Below are 25,973 nucleotides of genomic sequence, written 5' to 3'. Positions count from 1 at the left end.
GGATGATGCTACCTAGGAAGATCTCGTGCGAAGCAGATACACGTAAGCAAAAGCGATTTCGTCTAGTCTGAAAGATAAAGGCATCACATATAGTTATTATAGCAAATTTTTCTACTTTAAGCACAGGGCGTTGAGCTCGCTTTTATTTTGTCTTCTAGAAGGAACACCCCGAATCCAAGCCCACCCCAGAGTTCAGGTCAAGAAAGTCGATTCGCTAAGAGTAATCACAGTTGACCCGATTGAATAGGAACCGGGCGGTGCCTGGCATTTACAGATTGTATTCATCCCCGGTGTTCTGGACATCACATTCAACCATTCATTCTACCATAGCCCATGAGTGACCCAGAGCGACCGCTTCAAGTTAGCGAGCAGCTATTGATACCAGAGCCTGTCAGGAATTTGATATTGAGAATCTGATCCAGGTGGGAAATCCCACGCTATAACTCATTGCAACTGGGGATGAGGAACGACGACCACTCCTCATCGGGGCAGTGACCGGTCACGGCTGCTAGCTCCAACCCGAGAACGCTGATTGATTTATAGGCATAACTGTCCATTGAGAACCTGATCAATTGGTGGCATCACTTGAGGACCGGTGTCAGGGTAGATCGGGAGCGGCAATCTATTGGCCGCAGTCAAACCTCCTCTACCATCTAGCGTATCTTGTCCGGATACGAAACTTGGAGAATCAGGATTGACCCAACTTCCATCTGATGGCATCCCGGGAGAGCCTTCGTTGGAAGCGCTCACGCTGTGTTGCTGGCCGGAGAGTCCATGATGATCGACAGCGGTGTCCCCTTCCACGTGCTCGAGGGAATCAATCGGGCTGTCATGGCGGAGAGTGTTATTCCCCTCTCGAGTATCGATAGGACAGGGTTGGATCGACTGGTGTCCTCTTCGTGATGATCTGCCGTCCCTTGTGGTCTGCTCGGGGTTGAGGATAGCGGTACCCGTTGGAGCGAAATCTTCTACCTCGGCTCTTGAAGTGCTGGAAAAAGAGCAATCCTTCCACAAAGGCCTTTCTGCCGTTTCTCGAGGAGTTACTGTTTCGATGTGTGTGGTTCGGTGGGGCGACTCCGTACACTGCTTCTCAGTGGTTCCACCGTTCGATGTTCCCGGACTGCAGAGGCTTCTGAGAGGAGGCAAAAAGGACACGGAAGGTCTGGAACATGAATCGGACGTTGGTAAGGATGGATAGATGCGGTCGGGTACTGCAACACGAGCGGATTCAATGGCCGTTGAGGGTGGTAGGGAATCATCGGGGTGGAGTTTCCGCTTCAACCCTACACGATGCGTTCCATGCTCATTTCTTGCCCGATAGTGTGCGGCCATGATCGCACCAAAGGTTCGAAATCTACCGAAGTCCTTCTTGAATTCAGCCTCAACTTGTTTCTTCGTTAGATGCTTGTGATCCCCGAACCACCGGGGTAAACGATCTAGTTCCTCCGGCTCCCATGTAGAAGGTACTACCGAAAGTTAGGCTGTATACACCATTAAGATGTTCGTAAATCTTGACTCACGCTTGCGTTTTCTGATTCCCTTTGGTGTTGCCGGCTCTGGAGGCTCAGTGGTCTGCAGGTCTACATGATTCGATTTATCGTGGACCCGCTGAGTGTTTTGAGAGTAGCCGCCGCTAAATTGCCTGAGAATCTCAAGCCTTTGGCTGATTTTTTCCCGGCATTCATTGTTCAGGTCGATGACTACACCCAAGTCAATATGTAAAGGTACACGCATAGGGTTATAGAAATAGCAAGAAAACTGATGGTTTCAAGAGAATACTCACTCTGTGAGGCAAGTTGGTTCAAATTCAATAACAACCCCTCGACTAACCGCATAGTCTCTTCCTCAGACTGTACATCGCTCGGATATGAGCGTGGATTAATGAGTTTTTGAGGAAGGCCAGACTCGATAAAGTTGTGGTCTGATTCTGACACCTGAATCAATCCACTGCGTCCATCAAGCTGTAAATAATAATAGCCATCCTCTCGACGCGCTGGCTTATACGAAGGTGCGAGAACAATATCGAGCCAGCAAATAGTATTGTCAACTTTCCCTTCATCGTCTCTTATAAGTTGAAGTTTGCCAAATAATGGGTCAATCTTCCCCGTCATAGAGTCACTAGCAAGAGGAACACCGAAATGACGCGCAAGACTTTTATCGCCCTCAATAACAGTTGCAAGTGACCGCGACTGCTCGAGTGTTAATTCCAGCCTTTGCTGTGTAGGAGCAAATTGAGCGCGGAGCGTTTTACCGCAACCCGTCAAGGTCGAACTGCAATCGACTTTTGAGACTATTTCTTGAGGACAGGAATCCATCTTCAAAAGGTACGGTTTCCAGTGAAACGTGGAGAGTGGGTGGATGAGGGCAGTGGAATTTTAAATTCGCCCTCCCGAATCAGCCACTAAACGCCAGCACGACCAGGTATTCAAAACCTCAGATCAGCGACACTAATGAGTGGCGCTGAGTGGGTCGCCAAACCCAGAAGCGATTGGCCCGGTCCGTCACCTTACCCCCTGTCACGGATTACAAATTTCATCGCTTTATTACTAGGAAGGTAAATGAATGTGTCAACCGTATGTGACCGCTAGTCACATAGGAGACCTTCCTATTCCGGATATCGGTATTGGCTAGATTGCTTATTATTCTTTATGTATTTAAACCATCGTTTACAGCTAGATTGAAAGAATCAGACCTTCATCATTCGATATTCCTAAGTGTACATTACTAGCAATTACGCCTAGAGAGACGGCCAACAGAATGCCCAATTGACCGGGCAGGCGAGGTTATCTGCGTAATATAAGGTAATTTGACAAGCATAAGCTGCTAGAGGAACATATCAAATCCCTCTCCCCCAACACCCGGCACGAATCACGGAGTTCAAATTCGTAAATTTTGTTTTGATGTGTTCAAGATCTGGGATGAACCTAAACTCGTACCCCTGATCAACTTCCCGAAAAGGATTAGTGGTTCTGCCTCTCTGGTTCTAGGACGAGAAAACCAAATATAGTTAAAGCCGCGATCGGCTCTTTGTGAACAAGGTCGATAGAGGGGAGTATGAGGAGAAAGGGCTAGGCCCAAGGGTCCAAACGTTTGGTAAGGAGTAGAATAATCACCAACGGCAGACTCAGCATACTTAGTCACAGCACTAGAGAAGTTGTTCAAAAGCAATCTCGTACGCTACCAGGATGGATATAGTCTCTTTGCGGGGGTCAAGCTTATCTGAGACAGGCGTGCCCTTTTTGTGAGTTTGGTGTTGGCACTAGATAACCCAGGAGCTTTGTACTAAATAAATCTATAAGCAACCAGGTCTATGGCGAAAAGGCCTGGACTCCCTTTTTAGGGTGTATGTATCAGGTCAATAATATTTGCATCTACAATTGTTGCATTTAATTGCGGCTGTAGCTAGGGATTTAGCGTCAAGACTTCTTTGTTGTAATTAGGGTGGCGCACACTAGTTTAGGTCTCGTAGACTCACAATTAATTAATCAGACGCTTACTGACCAGGAAGCGAAATCATCAAATTTTAATGTTTTCAACCAGGAAGGGCCTTGCAGGCAACTCTAGATCAAGTTTTGGGAGCCCACAGGTTTTGATTATGGATTTCTGTTCAGCGGCATCTCTGATAATCCACGGTCACTAGAACGCTCAGCTCAATGGGGAAAAGGGTAGGCTCTATTCACTTTGTTTCATTGGTGTACAAAGTACTAATTAACATTAGCGCATTCGTTCGTGGTTGATTGGTAATTTCGCTGTGTGAATGTCTATCTGAAATTTGCCAGGTACAGTTTATGTAAGGCACCGGTCCGTTGACTTTACCATTGCACTACATGCCAAAAAGGCTCAATGAATGACCAACAGGCCATTCAGTCAACGTACTATATAGGGACCCTGAGAGTTTAGGGTGAATTGGCATTAGGACTTTAGTAATACTACTTCTGACATAGGGTATACATGGCCCGATAGTACAGGAAATAAATTTCAATTAGACTGCATGAATGGTACTTGGCGAAAAGTCTGCGCCTTAATGTGACGGCGGGTTCTCATGTCACCTAGATGTTTGCTTTGTTTCCTGCGTTTGCCTTCCCCTCGGGGTTGACATCCGCGTCGCCTAGCTCCTTTCCTTTCTTCTTCCTTCTTCATGTTTGTTATTCTCGTTGTCAGCTGCCTAGGTCAGATTAGTTGAATATGACGATCCTAAATTGAGCCCATCACACTTAGATCTCCATAGGGGCCGCGCAATATCTGAGAATCAAAATCAGAGATCAGTTCAAGGGAGTCTAGATGGCTTCTAAAAAGGTCTCCGGATAGAGGCATAACATCTGCGAAGTTTTTGAAAGTCACACCTTCCCAAAGATCCTTCCATCATGAAACAACCTTTATTGAAAAACCGCACTGTAGGTCGTCACTTTAAGCAACAAGATAGAAAGACAAAGTAACCACATGTTTTTCGGCACCAATTTGCAATGCTGCTTTGTCGCTTTACTTACACAGATTTCTGCTCATGCTCATCCCCCGATTCCTCAGTTCCTCCAATTTAATCATCATCTCCTCCAATTTGTCCATCTGTTCGAAAGCTACCTCGTTTGCTGCCACGATAAATATATTCTGTTTGCGGCGGCCAAGCTTATCTGAGGCAAATGTGCCTTTCTCGTGAATTTGGCGTTGGCGCTAGACAGCCCAGGCCCGTCCTTTATACTAGATATAACCATCAAGAACCAGGTTTATGGCGAGAAAGAGAGCGTCCCCCTTCTGAGAGCGCGTGAGGCCAATAATATTCAGCCGTTCGATTCTTCCAGGCTTTCCCGGCTCTAGCTAGGACTTTATCACCACGGTTTCTTTGTTGTAAGTTAGGGTGGCGTACATTAGTTCAAGTCTCATGTAGACGTAACCAAATTATTTGACGCTTATTAGCTAGAAAACAAGATTATCGACACCCAATGTTTCTAAACCAAGCAAAGGCCGATGGAATTAGTTCTGTGCACATATTTGAAGCCGATTTAGGTGCATTTAAATATATGGTCTATTTAGAGGGGGGTTGGCGTTTTCTAGAAAGATTACTATCTTGTTATAAAATGAACCTAACCAGGTAATAGTATAAATATAGATCAGCGCTGGAGTGTTCTTGACACATACGTCCATGTGAATTCAATTCCTTGCACGAAGATGATAGTTTGTTGGCTGCATCAAAACGATACAATATCCGGAATAGAGTGTCGGAGAATGTCACGCAGCCTTCGCTCTTGGCACCCAAAATCTAGACTGTTCGGGCGAAGGCCACTCCTAGATGCACTAGCCGCAGGGCCCGGCCTCCTTGGATCTCATAGAAAGAAAATATAATTGGTCCGTCCCTTGGTAATCCAGGCAACAGGATTGTGATGCCAATACTCGAGTGCGCGTGGATAAGATGCTCGTTTGGCTTACATAACTTAAGGCTCAACAGGGCAAGCTAAGACGCGTTCTGTAAATGTTAAAATCTAGGAGATTCCCCCAATATAAACTAATAAGACTTTCATCTCCGCAGTCAGGATGACACTATTCAATGGGTTGACCCTCTCAAGAGCATCGAATCATCTGCAATTGGCTAAATTTATCATAGTTAACCACAGCGGCATCGTACCATGGAAGCGCCCAAGGAAAGATAGCGACCCGTCAGGGCGAGAGAATAAGGTAGAGATGGCACAAAGACAGGAAAATGCTGTTGAAATGTCTTCAATAAGTCGCAGAGCTTCGCTCGCCACCATTCCACTAGAACTACGGTTCATGATCTGGGAATATACATGGCCCGAAACACGAGCCATTGAAGCGGCGTCTTTTTTAGAAGAGCTAGGCGACAATGAATACGATGCACCAACAATTCTGCGTCCGCTTGGTTCACTTGATACAGTTCTGGAAATAAACTTCGAGAATCGTGGAATGCAGCTCTCCCGTCGAATATCGTCCTCCTCCTATCGCCCTGTGGATATGTCACGAGTTCCGTATGCACACACACTCGAATACTACATATGTATTCAACACCCAGGCTTTCCGGAGACCTCTTTCTACATGAACCTGCGTCGAGATATTTTATGGCTCAGTGGCGATATGGCGAGCGATTACGGGCGTCTAGAGGAACTAGATACATTATACGGGACTTTGCTTGATAGCGTCGAGGCTCTCCTTGTTAAAGATACGGAATGGAAGAGTATGCAAGGAAGATTCAAAATCATTAATGAGAAGAAGATGCGGTGGTTCGTCAATGGGGCTCATAACATTCTTGATTTGGAACAAATTGCGAAATGGTTTGCAATGATTTCAAAGGATACGTGGGGGTTACTTAATCACTGCAGTCCCGGAATACCATCCAATATAATAGGAAGTTGCCGCGCCCTTATTTTCACTCACTTGTCAGAAGTCCGGGATGGGCTGGAGCTTGTACGGTCTCTAGCACTTGCTGTGAATAATATGAGAACTGACTATGGGATGATGGCTCTAACAGTATGTCGCAGTTGACAGGATTCCGCAGACACTCTAATTGACGTATAAACTAAATTTCTCAGTTTCTAATTCATCACTCTTTGAACTGTGCGCTTCGTACTCTAAGGCGTGGACGGAATCTGATCTTCAGGCTATGGTTACGAGCACGTCTATGATTGAGGGCGCAACTAAGCCTCACCAGGGAATTAGGATACCGTAAAATGGTATGCAAGTACTTACGGAAGTTTATGCGTGGTCAGTAGGGCACTCGGCTTTGTAAGGTTACAAAAACATTCGCATGCAACGGTTCAGAATCGTCACAGATAAGGGACAAAAGAATACATGATTGTGGATAGTCTTCTGGGCCCTGAATATGAGCAATTATGTCTCAAAGACGCTCTTACTACTTCAAGTAGGGGCCGGGTTCCCATGGGAATCCCATCAGATAGTCCGGGATGTGATCAAAGCTTTCAGCAACTGCCACAGTACCTACAGCAGTACCAGCCATATTTAATGCCTTTCCTCCAGCAGCTTCTCCAGCAATCTCCTCAGCCATTCCTGCAGATGTCTAATTCAAGCAGGATAGAGCCACAGGACTCGCAGTCAAGCTCAGTGACAATGGTGAATGTAAACAGCGACGGCGAAGAGGAACAAGCGCTAATGTTGTTCGCAATCGATATTTGTTCTGTTGTCTGTTGTCATTTGTTTCTGATAGCTTTGCCAACCGCAACAGCGATCAACAAATAATGTGATTCTCTTTGGGCCATCGCCTTTAATCCAAGCAGGAACTAGTAACAAGCACATACAGAGTATACTAATACTCGCTTCAATCATACTATAAGCATGTAAGTTCCAGGGCGGCCAGTGTTGGGTAGAAAGTTGTGCCTGTTCTTTCATCTCATTCATACATTCATTGGCCGTAAGGCGTATTTCGGAGTTACCATCTTCGACCGTTCTCGAAATTCGGCTTTGTTCGTTTTGCATTCGTCGAAGATCTGATCACGACACTCGCTTACGGCGCTATCAACAATATCATCGGCAATATGTGATTTAAGGCGGCGCTCAATCATCTTGACCTCGGCAAACTCGGCTGGCAGATCACTGTCTACACCTTTTGGTTTGGCCAGCAGATGTTGGCGTCCTGATCGAATTAATAGTTCGCAAATCAGATCATCGGAAACACCACGGAGCTCATGTTCAAGACGCATAAGTCTGTTACGCTCTGTGCGGCCAGGAGAAGAAGCATGCGTAAAGTAAGTTGGGCAGATTGAGGATGGTGGCGGAGACAGAGTACTCGGCGTATTAATTTCGGTAGGAGTATCTATCGGTTGAGGAGATGGAAGGAGCAGACTTTTTCGTCTTTCATTGTCAGGGGGCATTGACCATTGGTCTATATACTATTAATGAGATGCATAACAAAGCACTAAGACAACAACCAGATAAGATACCTCTGCGACGTTTTCCAACCACCTGCTCGGATACAGACTCCTCACAATATGGGGGTGGATCGAGGGACAAAGTGAAGGCACGCCAATCTCTCTGGACTACGCCATGGCGAGCGTGGTCAAAAGTCTCTGTCTGAAGACTTTTTTCTCCTAGGGTACAAGAGAAACTTGCCAGCCGATCAAGTTCTTTATTCACAAATTGTCGTCTGGAAAAGTGTAGACGTAGGAATCTGTATTGAAAAATCTTTGCAAATGCGTGAAAGATCAAGTATCCTCGATTGGCGGGACATAGAGACTTCATCTCAGATGGACACAGAACAATGCCGGTCGTATTGAGTCTCAGACTCAGTGTTGAGACGGCCGAAGCATTGGTAACAGGCGCTTGGAGTATGGAGACTAAACTAGATAAACAGAGGCTCTCATTGCTTGTCCGGGCTAATGCACATTCTTCGACTCTTTCTGGAGGGACATTCAACGTCAGCACCTGTGATCTGCTGCTCAGGTTAGCGAGATCTGCCGTAATCCGAAGGGAGATGGACCCTTGGTTAACAGTTTCATCATGGGCAATACGAAGGCAAGCAAAACAAGAAACGTCAAAATTGGGTGCATAAATAAGAACTGCTTTCTTCAAGACCTAGGACGGGTTTTGCGATGCGGTGATTGTTAGCTGGATCACAAGAAACCGAGATGGCGCAAAGAAACAGGGGTTTCGAGACTGAAGCCTTCATTTAGTGGGCGTGAACTCGCGCGCTACATGTAACAAGACCTTATAAAGCTTCTCGCGCAGATGTCAAAGAGACCCTTCCGTCACTGAGTCAACCAACCAACCGCACCGAATCGAATGTATCTGGTAGGGCAGTCACCACTAGAGTTACTGTGGGCTGCTTCCTGAAAAATCAAAGCCCAGGATTTAAAAAGTCTAATATAGCTCACCCGCAGTATTGCAAATATTGCGATACATTGGTCTCAATTCTCGTTACAGCAAGCTGGTGAAACTAGACATCTTTAAGGCCGTACAACCGTTTTTTGTCCTTGACCCTCACGATACTGATCTAAAACGTGGTTAACTCGCACCACATCCAGCCCCTCCACAACCTCGTATTGTAGGGGACGAATATATCCCGCCGTTACCCACGCTGGAATATGATTCCAAAACGTTGTAGACACTTCCGGGTACAGTGCACTAAATCCAAAAGTTAGGCGCCTTTCGTATCCAGCTATCTTCTTACCAATGAAAGACGGCTCTGGGTCTCTCTCATTGACCGGGTTAAGTGTGATCAAGCAACCTCTTTTCGAGTTTGATAGCGCGGCGAGTCCTAGTTCTTGTCCTGGCCCTATGTTCACCGTATCGAGGGCGTAGACCAACCCGTCGTCTGCGATTTCCCGCACTTGACGGACAATATCGTCGCGACTTGCATGTCGGTCAATAACATGTGTTGCGCCTAATTCCCGCAATTCAACCGCCGTTCTTCGGGCTGCGACCGTGATGATCTGTTCAAATCCACACATCCGAGCAAACGCTATTGCAAATCGGCCACAGTTTGATCCCCCGCCGATGACAAGGATTGCCTTGCTGTCGTCCGCGGAGCAACTTATCGATTGGGAGATAACCAGTTGAGGTGATGGAATACGGATCCCGAGCCCGGTTGAATGAAAAAGGGCAATAAAGGCCGCCATTGCGCACACAGGGATCGTGGCTGCCTCGTTGTCTGTGAGTCCCGCTGCGTCAAGTTTGGCCGCAAAGCGAGCATCCACGATGGCGTACTGCTGGAGACCGCCACAATCGGTCAAGGCTTTGCCCGGGACGAAATTTGCGTGTGCAAAAACATGGTCCCCGACTTTGAATTTGGGGGGATTTTGGTCCGGCCCCAATTGTATCACTTCGCCAGCGATATCATGAGCTAAAACCTGGGAGGATTGCTTGAAGAACAACCCCACATCGCGCGTCTTCTGGTCGAGCGGGTTCACTACAGGACAGGGTCAGTGAGTAACGAAGAAAGACTCTTAACTACTACAGGGGGCTACGCTAGAATACTCACGCGAAGCAGCTGTGACGTGCAGCAAAATTTGGTTCTTGCCTGGCTCGGGGATACTTCGCTCGACAAGCCGTGCGGGCTCCGAGATAGTTTGGATGACGATGGCCTTTTGCATGGTGTTGGGATGATGAAACACGAAAATTGGGCATTTCAGGTATTTGGTGGTGGGGAGATATCCTGCATTTGTATGTGAGGGAACCTTAAGTCTCCACCGTGACGGAGTTAGGCTAAAGTTTCGGTTCAGAGCTTGCCATTCCCCAAATCTGAGTTTGGCCTTTTTGCAATCTGGCGAAAATTACCTGTATTGATGAAAGAGGTTACTATTTGCAAGACCATCCGGAGTAGAAGTACAGCATTCCATAAGTAATGACTACGCCATTCACATCATTTACGGTCTTGTGGACAAGCCATGATTTACATGACAAGGCAGGGCAATGATCTCGACTCTTTTTGTACCATCATACTGAGCTATATTCACGATCTCTCGGTTTAATTACGGGGGTCTTTTCACACGCGGTTGGAGGCGAAAGATTTTACATCATGCTACTGATTCTGTTCCGGGCTTTCGAATCCTGTTACGGGGCATTGCCGTTTTCGAAACCGAATCCGACGCTGGCCACCGTAGCCCACTATTCCTCGAGCTCAGCTCTCGATGGTTGAGATTGGAGTGCTTACGATATGAAAGAAAAAAAAAAAAAAAAAAAAAAAAAAAAAACCGTACATGAAATTCGGAAAATGATCATCGAATCTTTTGCTTGCGGACCTCCTTGATGGATAGAGAGCCACGTCAACTGTCTGGCCTTCCACCAAAGCGCTCTGGGAAGTTGCATACTTGCTGCGATAGCATACTCTTCAAATACAACGAGATAAATGACCACCAAAACTTCTTCAGCAACTTAATTAGCCATAAATAGAATTGTAGAAACAGTTATATAATGAACTTACTGTCCTCAGATATTGAATGCAGGCTTGACTGTCTGGCCGATCAAGAAAATTGGGGGCTTGTTGCTGAAGCGAGGAACATCCGCCATAATCTCCGCGACTTCAGGACTTTCAAATGCCTTCTTCATAGCCTTTTCGCTTTCCCAAAAGACTTGGCTGCCAAAGGCATACAACGGGTCCGCACCGTCCAAGCCCGGAAGATACTTAGTGACAGACCAGCCCTTCAGACCATACTTGGACCAATGCTTTTCAATGAGCGTCATGTGGCTCGCGTTATAATAATCAATATCGTACTTGGCATCGATATCGTTAGGAAAGACAACGGTGATTGTGTAACCCATGATAAAAAGTGTGGTTTTCACGAGCGAAAGGTGTCTTGAGTGGTCAAGAAGAGACAAAGAAGATTAAGAGAGAGGATATCTTGGTATTTGAAAATTTCGACCGCCTAGCATGAGAGCTACGGGAGGACAGGTGTTTATATACTCACTCTCGGTGTTAAATCAACTTCATTACATTATCACCGTGGGTTACGTCCGAATAAGTCCAACTGCTTCTATCGTGAACAGAGTTTTGAGTTCTACTCAATTTAGAGTGTCGATTTGTCATGTATTCAGGGTTGCATTCAAAACTAAAAAACATAAATATGTGCGCATCACCGACTGATTCCTACGTTTCTGTCTAAGTATTTCTTGACCGCGACCTCCAAGTTGAAACAACTTACGCTCTCTACAACTACAACTATGTCTCCGAAGCCTAAGTTCGTTTTCGTTCTCTCTTCGCAGAGCACTCTCCCTAGTCGTGGCACGCCAACGGGATGGTATCTCCCTGAGTTCGTTCATCCTTATAATAAGCTCTCGCCCATGTTCGATATCGTGGTCGCCTCTCCAGCTGGCGGTGAAGCCCCCCTCGATCCCTACTCAATCGAAGCGACAAGAGAGGACCTTGAATGCGTGGCTTTCCTCAAGGAGAAGTCTCATGTCTGGAAGGACACAGTGAAGCTTAAGAGCCTGCTAGGCAAGGCTTCCGAGTTTGCGGGAATATTCTACGTTGGTGGTCACGGTCGTAAGTCTTTTTATATTACAAGATATCCAGTACTTCAAGGTGGGGTAATATATCTAACGATTGTTAGCCATGTTTGATCTTGCCAACGATGAGACATCCCATGCTGTCGTCCGGGAGTTCTATGAGTGTGGTAAAGTGGTCTCTGCTGTGTGCCATGGTCCTGCCGCTCTAGTCAACGTGAAGCTATCCGACGGAAACTACTTGGTTACTGGCCAGAAGGTCACGGGTCTCTCTGATGCCGAAGAGGAAATCATGCAATTCACTAGTGATATGCCATTCCTGCTGGAGACGGAGCTACGCAAAAATGGTGGAATGTACGAAAAGGCCGAGAGCCCCTTCGGCGTTAAGGTCATCACCAGTGGGTGGAACAGCAAGTTGGTTACGGGTCAGAACCCTCCAAGTGCCGCCGTGATCGGCGAAAGTATGCTCAAAGCGGCTGGGTTATAACTTTGGCAGAGCAACTTTGGGAGAGCTGTAGGCCACCTCCGATCACCAAGTGTGATTGCAAATTTGCAACCGCCCACCCCAGAGGCCCCATAGGTTTTATCTTTATAATTTTTATGTTTTCTCCTCTGTCAACCCGCCCTAGTAGTCGGATATGAGTGGCATTTGAAATCTGTTCAATATGATGCAATGGATAGGGACTTGTTGGTTAATTGCTTGACTGAAAGTTACCCGCGAAGAGCAATGAAACAAGCACTTTTGCGGTTAACTAACTTAACAAACTAGTTGCTCGCGCATCCTGACCAATAAGAGGAAATTCGTAAGCAAGTTGCATGCCCCACAGGACTGACTCTCGTCCTCTGTGGACTGGCGGGGCTCACTGGGAAACGGTTGTTACGCTTCGTCACCCATTCAAGCTTCAGATAATCCTGACCAATTAGGCGCAACTTGTAAGCAAGTTGCGTGCGCCACAGTACCGACCGAGCGAGCGGTGGGTCCTGTGAGCGATTAGCATTGTCTCCGGCTCCGAATCTTATCGTGGCTAATCAGAGGGAAAGTGTAAGCAAGTTGCGTACACATAAACCCTCATTCTTCATTGCCCGATTCCCGCGAAAACGATCCTATATTCCATATCAAGTGAGACGCCAGCTAAATGTACAGCCACGTGCAAGTATCTTAGGTACAACAGATTGTATGCTTCGTCTTTTGACATGCTGACTTCAACGGTCTGTTTCGCCGAAGCAGCTGGGTTGCGAACTGGTAGTGTGTGAGTGGGCTTGCGTTAGTGGTTAAGATGTGCTATCCACTAGAATAGTCCTTGTAGGGCCGGCCGTCATGATAGACTGCACAGTTGCCTTTGTTCAATATCAAATCGTCGAGTGATAAGAGCCCTGCACTATCAGAAACTCGAGGTCCGCTGGCTGATAAGACTCTTCAGTAGACCCAGCCTTACTCTATCCCCCTATTGACGAATCCTTCTAAGGTGGCCTTACTGCTGGCTGCTATGATGCATCTGTAAAGGACTTAAAGCCCCACTTCTATCTTCACATGTAATGGCCGAGATTCCGTTGAGATAAAGATTCTATATGTTGTAGATCATGTAATATGCAGCGACAATGTCATGCTGAAGTGTTTGCAGTTCAGAGCTCCGTCCCTCCTGGACACCAAGTCCTTTTTCGCAGGAGAATGGACTACTGGGGGCTCAGCGAAGTCGTTTGGTATTTACGGTATCATGGGAAACGCCTGGTTCGCACCCTTCCCGGTGAGACCAAACAAGGTCGACAGAGAGACTAGTATTCCATGGCCCTCAGGCTATAAGAATAAGGTTTAGTGAAAAATAAGCAGATAGAAATCATTTGTAGGTAGAGTAAGTGGCCCTGGCAAAATGGACGTGCCAAATATTTAATAGTCGCTCGGTAAGTCCTGCTCACTCCTACAACCGAGACCCAGAAATTTCGGTGATGCAGTCAAAAAAGGAAGCACATCTAGAGAAATCAGAATCTCTTATGGTCCTACATGCCAGCGAAAGTCATGCCGCGCCAAAATTGGTGTTCCTGGCCGAGGCGAGAATACGGATCTCGGACTCTCTGCCTGTTAACCGCGCACTATGTAACATTACATGATGCGAACTGTCACTATAAATAGAGCCTAATAGTGGTCTGTACATACTGCAAATGGTTGGTACAGAAAGGTTAAGGCAAACTGTGTTGGGTCTAATTTGCTATATGCTAGATATATATGAATATGGCCCCAGCCAACAACCCCCATATATCAGTATATAGCTCTGTTATAGCTCCAACGTCCCGTTTAGCATCAATTTCCGGGAGCTGGTCCCAACAAAAACAGGATACTGGGCCCCCAGAATGAGTTTCCACTTCTGCGCAGCCACATCCCAAATACTAAGATCACGACGCCTGATGTTGAAGGAGATAGTCCTCGTCTCGCCGGGAGGGACATTCACCTTCTCAAACCCTCGCAACTGTAAAATAAGCTGATCCTCGGCAGGAATTTGGATATATAGCTGTGCGGCCTCTGCGGCCACCATTTGACCGGTATTTGTAATGTCAGCTGTGACAGCCACTTTAGTTTCCCAAAGGTCGGCACTGCCACCTGGAATCACAGGCCCAATAGGATACTCTGAGAGATCGAATAGATTACCGGACTTGTGAACTGTAAGATTTGAATACCTAAATGTCGTGTATGTCATGCCATACCCGAGTTCAAGCCGCGGCGTGATACCGTTCATGTCAAATGCTCGGTAGTCAATAAAAACACCTTCAGTAAAGTTATCCTGGGGGAAATAATGGTCCCAGCCTGTAGAAGTCACTGGAGAAAGAAGCGACCCATAATCTGAATCATTGCGAGGTAATGAATAAGGAAGCTTTCCAATTGGGCCCACATCACCATATAAAATCTTGGTGATGGCCTCTCCAGAGTCCTGACCGGGCAGATGTGCGAATATCACTGCCGTAATATTTGGATGTTCAATCCATTGATCAATCATGCGAACACCGGCATTATGTATGATAACCATGGTGTTGTTGCATCGTGAAGCAATGCCCAAGACTAATCCATCTGAATAATCGTCGCGCAAAGCCGGTCGATCCACACCCTCAGACGCTGCCGCGTTAATAAAAATGAGGCATGCATCTGCTTTTGAATTCATTCGCGCCGTACCATCAAAGTCCCAGAATAACTGTGTTCTATCGCGGCGTACATGGGCCTCCAATACCTGGAATCCCAACAGCGACAGGCGGGAGATCTGGGTTAGCTTGGCCAGAGAGGTACCAGGCAGCCATAATTCTAGTAGCCATTTCGGTAATATGTGACTCTGGCACAGATCCATTGCGAACTGCTTCGGTAATTTTGGCACCCCAGTATTTGTTTGCATCAGGCATGACCATGTCCAGGCCAGCCAGGGCACTTGCAATACCGGTGTGCTGGGCACTCCACCAGCACACCAGTCACTCACAACGAACCCCTGAAAGCTGAGCTCTGTTTTCAGAAGGCCATTGAGTGCTTTGCTGTTATGACACAAGTAGCTGTTGTTAAGTCGCTGATAGGAGCACACTACATGTGGCCATGGTTAGAGAACAATACGCACAAAGAATATAAAAAGAGGAGCGTGAAATAATAAAACTTACTAACACTTGCAGCTCCAGCGTGAACAATGTCAGCAAATGGCCACATATAAAGCTCGTGCATGGTTCCGTCGTCCATGTTACTTGAAGAGGCTTCAACGGTCCTGTTTCCAGTCCCATCTGGCCGTGGGTTCCTGTGTAACTCTTGAACACGTTGGCAGCCTTGATTTTTGACTTGATTTGACCAATTTTATAAGCTGAAATGGCCATCTGAAGTCTGGTCTCTTGAGAAAGAGGCATTTTTCGTAGTAGTAGATAGAAAGATGATATTTTAAGGAAGGAAGTAGTAGGGGGCGGAAAGATTACATTAATGGACCGGACCAAGTAATTGCATACTAGGAGACTTACAGCAACGGCAAAGCTAACCCTTCTTTGTTCTTCCCTTGACCCCTGGCTGCGCTCTCCTGCTAAACTACCGCAACTTAAAATACCCCCTGCACAGTCCGGTTGAGCTGAACACACCGTTAGGGTCAATGCTCGCCTGGATGCTCCTGAGCCGCTGCAGACTTTCCTCCCCATACCCCGCAAATGGATCTTGCTCCTTACTTGCGTAGTTGATATAGCGCCAAGGGTGGTATTTCCCGGCATCTCTGGTGGCAGCCTCAGATCTCTCAACCCATCTGTTCACAAAAGTAGCCATGGCGTCGTCGTCGGCAACCTCATTCCACAGTGTGGTCAATAGAACGACTACCAATAGTTAGAAGCCGCGGTCTTGTTTCTGGAAGGGCATCCTGATCCTCTGGGCATACCTGTAAGTGGGCCATCGGCATCTGTACCACCAGCACTCCCACCTCGCTGCTTCCCAGCGCGGATGGCGCCTTCATATAATGGCTGGATAACAAGATTCGGGAAGAATCCTGGAGCTCCCTTGACTGACTGGAGTTCTTCGGCCATAATATCCTGGATTTCCCGGTCCAGCTCCGCGGACGGACTATACGTCACGGTCGCGAACAGATTTCTGCACCACTGCAGTTAGCCGGCAACTCCTTAGCAGCGTGGGTCTAAGTCCCCACAGCGGAGTGAGCCCTTACCGACCACCGGGAGGCGTTGCCGAAGCCACCTCCTTACTAAACTCGGTCAGCCAGTCGACCCGGACCGTGCTAGATTCAGACGGAATTTGGTTGAGCTCCCGAAAGACTGGCGGATCAAGTATCGGCTGGGCATATGTCTGGGTTACTGAGATATCGTATTCATCCGTCTCCTGGTTATAACCGAAACCGTAGTAGAAAGACATCGCGGTATCATTTTTGAAGCGGGTTGTAAGCTCGTAGGCCTGCTCTGTGATAGCGGTTTTCTGGTCTGCTTTGTAGGTATTTTCCCCGGAGTAGATCTGGCCCTGTTCGACCGCCCTCATCGTAAAGTATGTTACGATGCCGAAATTGTTCATCCCCCCGCGAAGAGCAAAGTAGAGATCGGGTTGGGTACGTTCATTCACAATTGCCACTGTGGCATTGGGGAGGACAATCTTTGATCGAGGAGCCCGTTAGTACCTTAGACGTCCAAATGCGTGTATCTCAATGTTGGATATGGAGGCTGTCCATACCTCATACTGAAAGACGTTATCCTTCGCCAGGCCGTATACGGGCGAGAGATGTGAAAATCCGCCTCCGAGAACAAATCCACCAATACCAACATCGGCGGCTCTGCCTCCAACTGTAGTCAGATTATGTCTCTCGAGATCCGTGAACATGCTGTACAGAACATGGCCGGCACCTAGTCTGACGGACTTCCGATCCGGGGAAACCTCCGTGGACCTCATTCTTTGCAGGTCAATCGTGACCCCTCCAACGGAGACGGAGTCATCGGGGTACCGTGCATGTCCGCCGCTCTTGACTGCAAAATTGCAAGACGTATCTAGGACTACGCTCAGAATGTCTGCAACATCGTCGGTAGATGTAGGTTGAACGCGGCAAGCGGACCGAACCTCTTGTTGTTTGGCATCCCAGACTTCAAGGTTGCCATTTCCGGGGAAGTGCGTACGGTAGTCAGTATTGCGAGCCAGGCGGGAACACTGACAATGGATTAGGAAGTCAGACAAGGCTAGTGTCATGGTGAAGAAGACAAGCATACCGCCTGTATACAAGACGAGTTTGTGGCGTCTTGCCTGGGCTCAACTGTTCCCAGCGCCGTAGCAGAAGGAATCGCAGAGAGGACGGCGATAAAGGCTGGCTTCATTATCAGTATTGGTCCCTGAATCAGTAATATCGACTTACAAGTCTTTGATACTTCGGTGAGGTTCTGCTATTTATCTGCGCCTGCGATAGCCTCCCTGGTAGATTCACTCTCAGGCAACATTATCTTGTTTACTGATTAACATGTGTTAATGTAGTAGGCTTCTGTAGTTTGCTTACTGTGGACACGCTTCTGCAGTTTGCTTACTGTGGACACTCAAGGGGCTCTGGCATGGTGATCGGCAACGTCTCGGCAGTAAGCAAGCTCCGAACCTCGGGGTTCTGTACCATTGGTTCTGTACCATTGTTCCTGTATTACATCATCCAGAGCTCTGCAGACTGCTTACTGAAAAGATCCCATTGGTCTGTTGACGTCAGCTTATATTCATATGCCACTCATCCTGGCTACGTATGCTAGTATACGTGTTGTCGGTCTACAATGTGGCCCTAAGATACGTGTGCCCAGAACATCTTGTAGATGTAGATCTTAATATTTCACCCCTCTGCCGAGTATTGCACCGGTATAAAGTTCCTTGCGACCGGGAGATTCCTAGATGTTTAATTTTCACCAGCACACAAGTTGGATTTCGTCTGTCTTCAGAATGGCTGGTCACATAGCGTTCGTCTTTGCCGCTCTACTACTACTTGCCTCCGTTGGAACATCGTTCAATCTCAATTCTCGTAATCTTCGTGAAGTCTATCAATTCCCCAACGGCACCTGGGTCGAGAATATTGCCGTTCGGGCCAATGGTAACCTCCTGGTGACTCTAGTGAATGTTCCAGAAGTTTGGGAGATCATACCATCTACCCAGCTTAGAGGCAGCGAGGCCCGTCTCGTTCACCATTTCACCGACGAAACAATGGCCACGGGCATCTCCGAGCTCTCGCCAGATCTATTTGCCGTCATAACTCCAAATTCCATTTGGAGGGTGAATTTAAATGAGGGCCGCGAGGAAAGCCCGGTTCGATTAGCAACACTTCTCGCCGGAAGCCTCAACGGCATGGCAACATTGGACCATGAGGCCGGAAGAGTCGCGATCTCAGATTCCGAGGCTGGCCTCGTATGGGGGCTGGATACCCGTACTGGAAATTCCTCGGTTATCCTCAGGGACAAGACCATGGCAGCGAACACAAAGGAGGGTCCTTTGCTGGGGATCAACGGCTTGAAAGTGCACGGTGGCTATGTCTACTACGTCAATACCCCGGAACGCATCTTCTGTCGCATACCGATAAACACAACGACTGGCCATGCGCTTGGTCCGCATGAAGTCATCGCCCGAGGTGTGCTGGCTGACGACTTTGCAATTAGCCCAGAAGGTGTTGCGTACCTTGCGGGACTTCGGGATAACATTGTGACGCGCGTCTTCATGAATGGGACCCGGGAGGTCGTTGCAGGGCATCCGAATTCGACGGCACTGATGTCAGCCACTTCGGCTGCGTTCGGGCGGAAGCCAGGTGTTGGATCTTTGTACATAACTACTGGGGGGGAAACAGATCATCCGGTCAACCATACCAGATCAAGAGGAGGGAAAGTGATGGAACTCCGTGTTGATGTGTAAGGAAGCTAGAGCAGATCGCTGTGGGATGGGGCTGTACGCTGGGTTTGTATATAAACTAGGCCGGAGAAGGCATAATACGCGCATTTACATGGAGATTGACGTTGCGCTGGTGTTCTTATTTGGCCCTGCAAGTAAGTATACCTAAGCATACCTGCCAGATGCCAAGAAAATGACCGGGGCCGGAGTTAAGAAGCGCCAAGACTATTCCTCCGCTATTCGCCACCCAGGGCAATGGACCAATGGCGGCCACGGGGTAAGCGTCCTGCGCATAAATCTCCCCACCCCAAGAGCCCACTTCCTTCATCTTCGTCCACAGGCATCGTGTACATACCGAGCTGGCTACATTATTCCGACTTTGCTGAACCCCCATCGCCAACCTGCAGCAGATGTCGCAGCAGACAGCAACCGTTAACCACATCGATGACTGGACCGGGGTGACCGATCCGGTTAAACGGCGCAGAGTCCAGAATCGCCTCAACCAGAGAGCCTATAGTGAGCCACCCACCAAACCCTATCCTAGATACCGAGCGAGCCCTTGCTGATGAACGGCACTTGCGCTCTGTGCAGGGTCACGTCGACGACAAGGTGGCAAAAAGTCCGATGTGCCAGATAATAATGACCGTGACCTTCCGTTATTGAGCTCTCCCAGCCCACAGTCGGATTCGATTACATGTAGACTATCGCAGGCGGAGCATGTCCGCTGCACATTTGCCCCTCCCAGTGTGCATGAGCTGATGGCGGACTTTGAAAGGAGAGCCATGGGCAGTTATCTTGGCGGTTCGCTACAGACAGACCTTCTCATCGACCTAAGCAGAATTAACGTACTCCGGGCAGCCTACCAGAATGCCGCTATTTTGGGTATGGCCGCAGAATGGATGTGCCTTGACGACACCGTTTCCATTTTCTGTATCGACGGTCCCCGTGCCAGCCAGGAGCAGAACAACACCCCCGCCAGTTTACGCCCAACAGCCTTGCAGAGGGAAATTTCACATCATCCATGGCTTGACATCTTCCCATTCCCGCGCATGCGGGACAACCTCATCAGGGCGGGTGATCAGCTTGATGATGACGAACTGTGCCATGACCTAACAGCATTTTGGGACACGCGCAGAAGCGATGCTACGCTCTTCGTGTGGGGAGCACCTTGGGATCCGCAAAACTGGGAGGTTAGTGAAGGCTTTGCTACGAAGTGGGGCCCCTTGCTTCAGGGCTGTCCTGAGCTTCTCCGGTCAACGAACTTTTGGAGGGTAAGCAGAGGAGAAAGGCCTCTGGTTTGGAAACGCATTTTTGGCCTGATGTGCGAAGACTGACCTGGGTCACTTGGAGCCCTGGCTCGGCATGCCCGACGAGTCCGAAATTGATCTTGATACTCGTCGCCGCCGTTTTGGCTACTTCATCGGTCTACAAGGCTGTGACCTTCCACCACGCCCCGGATGTTTGACGGAAGAAATTGTGCATTACCTTGTTTCGTTGCGAAGGTCTAAGCAGCCAAACAAGCATGAACAGGATACTCGAGATGGGCCTAACATTGAAAGCCGAATCCGTGGACACGAAGCTGCGTCAGATGTCCAGACAGAGCCCCAATCTCTGTCTATCCTTGAAGTGTTGAGCTGCATAGAGCGTGAGTGGCAGCGAGCGTTAACGCGCGAGTAAGAGTAATGGGGGGAGGCGCGATTCGCGTGAAAATATGAGCATTTCGTACCGCCTTGTTTGGGCTTCGTTGGGCGTATTATAGACGGCGGAGCTCATCTTATAGTTGGGTTTTGATTTTAATTGCGTGCCATTGTTCTTCTTGATTGGTGTGGCTGTAAGACAATCAGTCGTGATTCCAACTGGCCTTCCTGCCATATAGGACATCAGATGTCAAAGAGTCCCAACGTGGCCATTGATGAGGGGAGGATAATGGACCACGATTTAAATTTATGTGGGACGCTTACATGTCGAGTATCATTGGTCGATTAGGGCCATCTTCAAAGTGGAGTGACATCCTTGACAAGGTGGACTTCTCGAAGCCGAGATTTTGCCGAGATCGACATGGAGAATTCCTGAAACGAAGTTGTTTTTGCTCTCCTTCACTCCGCCGGGAACGAGACATGGAGAATGTGCTACTATTAGGGACGGAAGCTAGTGAAAAGAGGAGCATTAGAATCAATCCACCTAGTTCACTACGTTGCTAAATACAATAGATACTGTACAATTGAAATTACCCCAAAGCGAAAGTCTTACCGGCCCAATTCCCGCCGCACCTATATCGACCTGCTGGACACAGTTTCTGCAAGTTTCACTGTCCAGAGCTTATTTTGTCCCAGAATCACTAACGTGTCCCCAGCAAGCGCAAACTGCACAATTGCTGTACTTGTAGGGTCTCTGGTGAAATACTGCGCATTAAACGCACCAATAACTCTCCCGTCCGCTGCTCGTACCATGACTCCTTCGCCCTCTGCCGTCCACACCCTCCCCTGATCATCCACCCGGATCCCATCGGCCGCTTGCATCCTCGACACCCCGAAGATACGCTTGTTCGTCGGCCACATGTCCTCATCGAGGCTGTACTTGTATATCGCCGGTGCTCCAACTTCAGCAGGCAGACCCCAGGCCCTACTGCGTTCCGCGCCACCGAAATCTGTAACCCAGAGCGTCTTTTGATCCCTTGAAACTCTGACTCCGTTCGCAACAGGAAGCTCGGTTCTGCTAATAGCCGGCAGCAGAAGCTTTGCTTGTGGGTCCCAACGCCATAGACCTTGAGGTAGTGTATCATTTTCCCCCTTCTCAGTGCCTTCGGGATTGGGCAGAATGGTGATGAACATGAAGGAGTGGTTGGTACCGGGCTGCGTGACCCAAGTCACATCGTCAATACTGTCGAACTTGAGACCAAAGTATGAATTGAGAATCCTCTCGACGTGACCAGTTTCCGGATCCACAGATACCACCCCCCCGGGCCAGCCTCGAGAATCGTCGCGTAGGCAAGTGAAGTATACAAGGCCTTGGTGATAGTACCCTCCATTAGGATTCTCCAACGGCATGGATGAACTCAGGTTTCGAATGCTTCTGTCTGCCAAATTCAATATTTCCACCCTGGTGGGCCCATCGTTGATCCAAGTCGTATACCAGACCTCGCTGCGCTCGCGAATCCAGACACCTGCCTCGGCGGCGAAGTTGGCTTCGCGTTCATCGATCAATTCCACCGTAGGGTTTGAACCGAGCAGAGAGAGGAATTCTTCGTCATATGAGATGAAAGGAGTGTACGTCGCGGATTCGAGGAGAGAATTGACGGACGGGTCAGAGGTATGGGTGCCATTTATGAAAGTGAAAGAAATGTCTCCGTTGAAGCGCGAGGGAAGCAAGTATGTGAGCGCATACGGGATGGAAACGATGCTGTTGTTCTGGGCAAAACCTGCCTGCAGCAGGAGGTAAAGCAAAGGGAGAAAACGAAAGAGATTAGCCATGGCGCGAGATCGTCTGTTGTTGGCATCGAGGGGATGGCACTCGTTCCAGGTCGACACACTATATATACTCGAGTACTGTGCTACTGGACCCAATATTCAGAGTATGACGTTGGAATTTCCTGAGAGCCGAAGATTTCCCGCACCCGTATCGTCCCAAGGAACCGAAACCGCTAGGCCCATAATCCTCAACTGAACCCATCGCCATAACTAAGCTGGGCTTTTCACGGCCAGCGGCCACAGAACGGAGCCTACAGTATTTCACACTACGGAAAGGTCACTGCTGGGTATTCATTGCTGGCTATTGGCCTCCAGCGGACGCCGAGAGGCGTCAATATGGTGCTCAAGTCTCAGGAACAGGATGGGATCCTCTCCAGGATGGCTCGACCCCAAAGCCATGGCGACTGCCTTTTCTTTCTTGCCACTTCTTCCGCACGGCCCACGATCATCTCATCTGCGCTCCACTCCTGACTGCGGATACTACTGTTGGGACTCACATCGGTTTTCCCGCGGGTGGTTTGAACGGGAATCCCACGGTCTCATCAGGACACTACGAACCAGGGGCGACCAAGGAATGACGACTGATCCTTGTATCCTGACAAGGAGGGATCATTCCATGTTCTTCCTCGCGGGCAATAGGATTGTGAAAGTTTTGCATTGAGATGAATCGGTGCCAACCACTCCGAGCGGCCTTCATAATCTCCTCCCGAGGGGCACTGTGCTCCAAGGGATGGATCTGTAGCACATTAATGAAGGTCCCTAGTCATCGGAGACTTCACATAACTGCGTCAAAACATACGCTTTCGAGACAGTCCCACTCGATTGACCCAGTTCTTTCCGTCGTTGAGAATGTTGCTCTATTAGGCGCTGACGGTCTTGATCATCCACGCCGAAATAGTCTCGCAAGAAAAGAAGGTCTGGGGCCTCAAATGTATATATATCATAGACCCGGCATTTGGTTGACCCAATTTCACACTGAACGTGCGGATAGCGAAGCAGTTCCGCTTAGCTCATCTTCAGTGCATTAAAAAAGTTAGTTAACTAGCCCAGAACCGTTGCAATTTCAATAAAATCAAGCACGTTGTACAAGCTCTGCAAACTATTTTTGTAACCACAAGTTATACTTGATTAGCGTTTTCTAATGCGGGACTGGAAAACGTGGGTATTTAAAGTGCATGCAAGTTGCTTACAGATCAAATCTAATTGGTCGTAATAAGACTTCAAGCTCATCAACCCAGATGATCGCTATCTGAGTACGCAGGTGACCTGACCCTATCCGAAAGCTCACATTACCGCGCTAAGAAGCCATATGATCCACGACAATTCTTGTGAACCTGACAATATGGACGGGCCTATAACCTGCCGCTATTTTGGTGGTAGAAAGTCATTCATATTGACATGAAGCCGTGCGCAACCCTGGCCGGCCATCGGGCCAGTACGCACTGCGGGCTACCTACGGGAGGATTAGGGCCCTGCGGAGCGAGGGCCTGGAGGATGCTGAACTGCGTTGGATCCCCGCTCACATCGGGGTGGAGGGAAACGAAAAGGCGGACAAGGCAGCCAAGGAGGCTGCGATAAGAGGAGTTGAATTAAGCTCAGTGAAGCCGCGGGACCGACTAATTATACAGCTCGCAGGTTGTCCCAGGCAAGGATGAAGCAATCGACCCCCTGCGTTGCCTATGACACACCTGCGTGGCAGACTGTCTTCGCCAGGTGTCTCGGTTGTTCTAACCAAACTAGAACTAAGTACCTAGTGAAATCCATAGCTCCTTCTCTGTATTGGGATCCAACTCGATAGCCCTAAGAAGTAAGAAAATAGTGCCAGCGAGCGGGCTGTGTTTTGGGCGGTGCTTAGTTCCCGCATCCCTCAAACTGGAGTGCCTACCGTAATATAAGTGGCAAAATATTCCACTGCACTAAAAAGAGTCCACCCTTGACCCTTCTTAGCGAAAGATTATTTCAGTAGTACTATATGCGGTGGAATCCGGACGGCGACACTATAAAACAAGCTCTCCGCCCTCAACATCCACCCATGATACCCACTCCTTAGGCACATACGGTGTATGTACCAAAACCACAATGTCGAGTTTTAACAAATTCTGCGATGTCATCAACCAGGCCGCCCCCTTTATGTTCATATTATTATTACTCGTCAATAACGGCCTCCATTACTATCTCCTTCGCGACGGAGGCCGCCCCGGCCCCGATATCCTATTGAACAATTTCAGCCTGGGCATTGCGCTTGCCGGCACTTATATCAGGGATTTATATCCTAGGTAAGTACTCCATCTATACATGAAGTCCACTCCGCCGATTAATAAACCAAATCGAATTAAATACGTACTTCGTAAGCACTAACCTTCCTGCCAGAAACACAACGCTCGCAACATGCAGCGCCATCACAACCACACTGGCGTTTTTCCTCATGCCTAAAGCCATTTCTCTCTCGGGTTTGGGGATCACAGAAGCTTAAGCTTTCGAATAAAGCTGCTCACGCCAACTGTAGTATCAGATGGGATTATTATCCCTCGGGTTGCGATGAGGCTGATTGGGTGATTTCCAGGCCGGTGCATTCGTGTCTGGATTGGTTGGTGAGCGTTTGGGTGGGCATGCCGATGTTGATGGTGCTGTTGCTGGTGGGACTGGGTGGCTGCAGATCGGGCGTGCGAGTGCGTATGACCAAAAGGTTTATTGTGGGCTTGGGCTGGAGGGGGAGAGGTATGTTTCATTTTCCGGGCGATAGGTTAGGGCAAGGGAAGGAGAGGTGGAGTGTTCATTGTAAGAGGGGGAGTAGTATATATATCCTTATTGTCGGGACCGGGGAGGGATCTGTTTGTTCGTAGGGCTCGATTTGGATAGGCAAAGAGTATCGAATAGAGCATAAAAAAAAACTTCATTCAATTCAGTCGTTGAAGACTTAGCACAACTTATCCTAGTTCAACGCCCAAAAGAAAATAAATAATCCAATCAAACAAATTCTACCGTCTTCTCTCCCCTCACCATCTGGTTCAACTGTTTCGGTTTCTTCGTCGTAAAATGTCGTTCAAGTTATCCTCTCATTCTTTTTTTGTTCCTGCTGCTGTTCTGCTTCTGGTCGCGTTCGGCATCTCGCTCGTCCTCTTACATCTCAAAGTGTTGAAATCCTTGAGATGACAAAATAGATACATCAAGAGATAATTTGGTGCGTAGGGTAGTGTATTAAGATCAAGTCGCGTGTGGGAAGTGAGGCGCTCAAGGTTATGTAGTAGAGTAGGTACTGTGAACAAGTAGGTAAGTAG

At 48.3% G+C, this 25,973-nt stretch overlaps 9 protein-coding genes across 9 annotated transcripts; 3 read left to right on the top strand and 6 right to left on the bottom strand.

Annotated features, from left to right (window-relative positions):
• Positions 1 to 537: 537 nt before the first annotated feature.
• KD926_006277 (uncharacterized protein) lies at positions 538 to 2,315 on the bottom strand (the record flags this gene model as incomplete). Its single annotated transcript, XM_053099255.1, has 3 exons — positions 538 to 1,466; positions 1,521 to 1,700; positions 1,784 to 2,315. 3 exons carry the CDS (start codon positions 2,313 to 2,315, stop codon positions 538 to 540), a joined length of 1,641 nt encoding a protein of 546 aa, XP_052956921.1.
• A 4,541-nt stretch (positions 2,316 to 6,856) lies between these two features.
• KD926_006276 (uncharacterized protein) lies at positions 6,857 to 7,661 on the bottom strand (the record flags this gene model as incomplete). Its single annotated transcript, XM_053099254.1, has 2 exons — positions 6,857 to 7,021; positions 7,362 to 7,661. The coding sequence occupies 2 exons, from the start codon at positions 7,659 to 7,661 to the stop codon at positions 6,857 to 6,859; spliced, it is 465 nt and encodes a 154-aa protein (XP_052956920.1).
• Positions 7,662 to 8,903: 1,242 nt separating this feature from the next.
• On the bottom strand, positions 8,904 to 10,049 carry KD926_006275 (zinc-binding alcohol dehydrogenase family protein; the record flags this gene model as incomplete). The annotated part of the gene is made up of 2 exons (XM_053099253.1): positions 8,904 to 9,865; positions 9,938 to 10,049. The coding sequence occupies 2 exons, from the start codon at positions 10,047 to 10,049 to the stop codon at positions 8,904 to 8,906; spliced, it is 1,074 nt and encodes a 357-aa protein (XP_052956919.1).
• An 835-nt stretch (positions 10,050 to 10,884) lies between these two features.
• Positions 10,885 to 11,217, bottom strand: KD926_006274 (uncharacterized protein; the record flags this gene model as incomplete). The annotated part of the gene is made up of 1 exon (XM_053099252.1): positions 10,885 to 11,217. The coding sequence occupies one exon, from the start codon at positions 11,215 to 11,217 to the stop codon at positions 10,885 to 10,887; it is 333 nt and encodes a 110-aa protein (XP_052956918.1).
• Positions 11,218 to 11,616: 399 nt separating this feature from the next.
• On the top strand, positions 11,617 to 12,684 carry KD926_006273 (type 1 glutamine amidotransferase domain-containing protein; the record flags this gene model as incomplete). The annotated part of the gene is made up of 3 exons (XM_053099251.1): positions 11,617 to 11,938; positions 12,006 to 12,359; positions 12,668 to 12,684. The coding sequence occupies 3 exons, from the start codon at positions 11,617 to 11,619 to the stop codon at positions 12,682 to 12,684; spliced, it is 693 nt and encodes a 230-aa protein (XP_052956917.1).
• Positions 12,685 to 14,168: 1,484 nt separating this feature from the next.
• KD926_006272 (uncharacterized protein) lies at positions 14,169 to 17,697 on the bottom strand (the record flags this gene model as incomplete). The annotated part of the gene is made up of 7 exons (XM_053099250.1): positions 14,169 to 15,451; positions 15,526 to 15,626; positions 15,954 to 16,209; positions 16,272 to 16,480; positions 16,554 to 16,987; positions 17,066 to 17,533; positions 17,593 to 17,697. The coding sequence occupies 7 exons, from the start codon at positions 17,695 to 17,697 to the stop codon at positions 14,169 to 14,171; spliced, it is 2,856 nt and encodes a 951-aa protein (XP_052956916.1).
• Positions 17,698 to 18,295: 598 nt separating this feature from the next.
• Positions 18,296 to 19,252, top strand: KD926_006271 (uncharacterized protein; the record flags this gene model as incomplete). The annotated part of the gene is made up of 1 exon (XM_053099249.1): positions 18,296 to 19,252. The coding sequence occupies one exon, from the start codon at positions 18,296 to 18,298 to the stop codon at positions 19,250 to 19,252; it is 957 nt and encodes a 318-aa protein (XP_052956915.1).
• A 386-nt stretch (positions 19,253 to 19,638) lies between these two features.
• KD926_006270 (bZIP transcription factor) lies at positions 19,639 to 20,905 on the top strand (the record flags this gene model as incomplete). Its single annotated transcript, XM_053099248.1, has 3 exons — positions 19,639 to 19,744; positions 19,820 to 20,499; positions 20,558 to 20,905. 3 exons carry the CDS (start codon positions 19,639 to 19,641, stop codon positions 20,903 to 20,905), a joined length of 1,134 nt encoding a protein of 377 aa, XP_052956914.1.
• Positions 20,906 to 21,498: 593 nt separating this feature from the next.
• KD926_006269 (SMP-30/gluconolactonase/LRE family protein) lies at positions 21,499 to 22,698 on the bottom strand (the record flags this gene model as incomplete). Its single annotated transcript, XM_053099246.1, has 1 exon — positions 21,499 to 22,698. The coding sequence occupies one exon, from the start codon at positions 22,696 to 22,698 to the stop codon at positions 21,499 to 21,501; it is 1,200 nt and encodes a 399-aa protein (XP_052956913.1).
• Between the last annotated feature and the right edge of the window lie 3,275 nt (positions 22,699 to 25,973).

This window comes from Aspergillus affinis (assembly GCF_023601865.1).
Source record: "Aspergillus affinis strain CMG 70 chromosome Unknown NODE_32_length_299506_cov_85_929706, whole genome shotgun sequence".
In the NCBI taxonomy this organism is placed as follows: Eukaryota; Fungi; Ascomycota; class Eurotiomycetes; order Eurotiales; family Aspergillaceae; genus Aspergillus; species Aspergillus affinis.
Note: the sequence above shows the minus strand (reverse complement) of the source record. Positions and strands in the feature narration are given on the sequence as shown.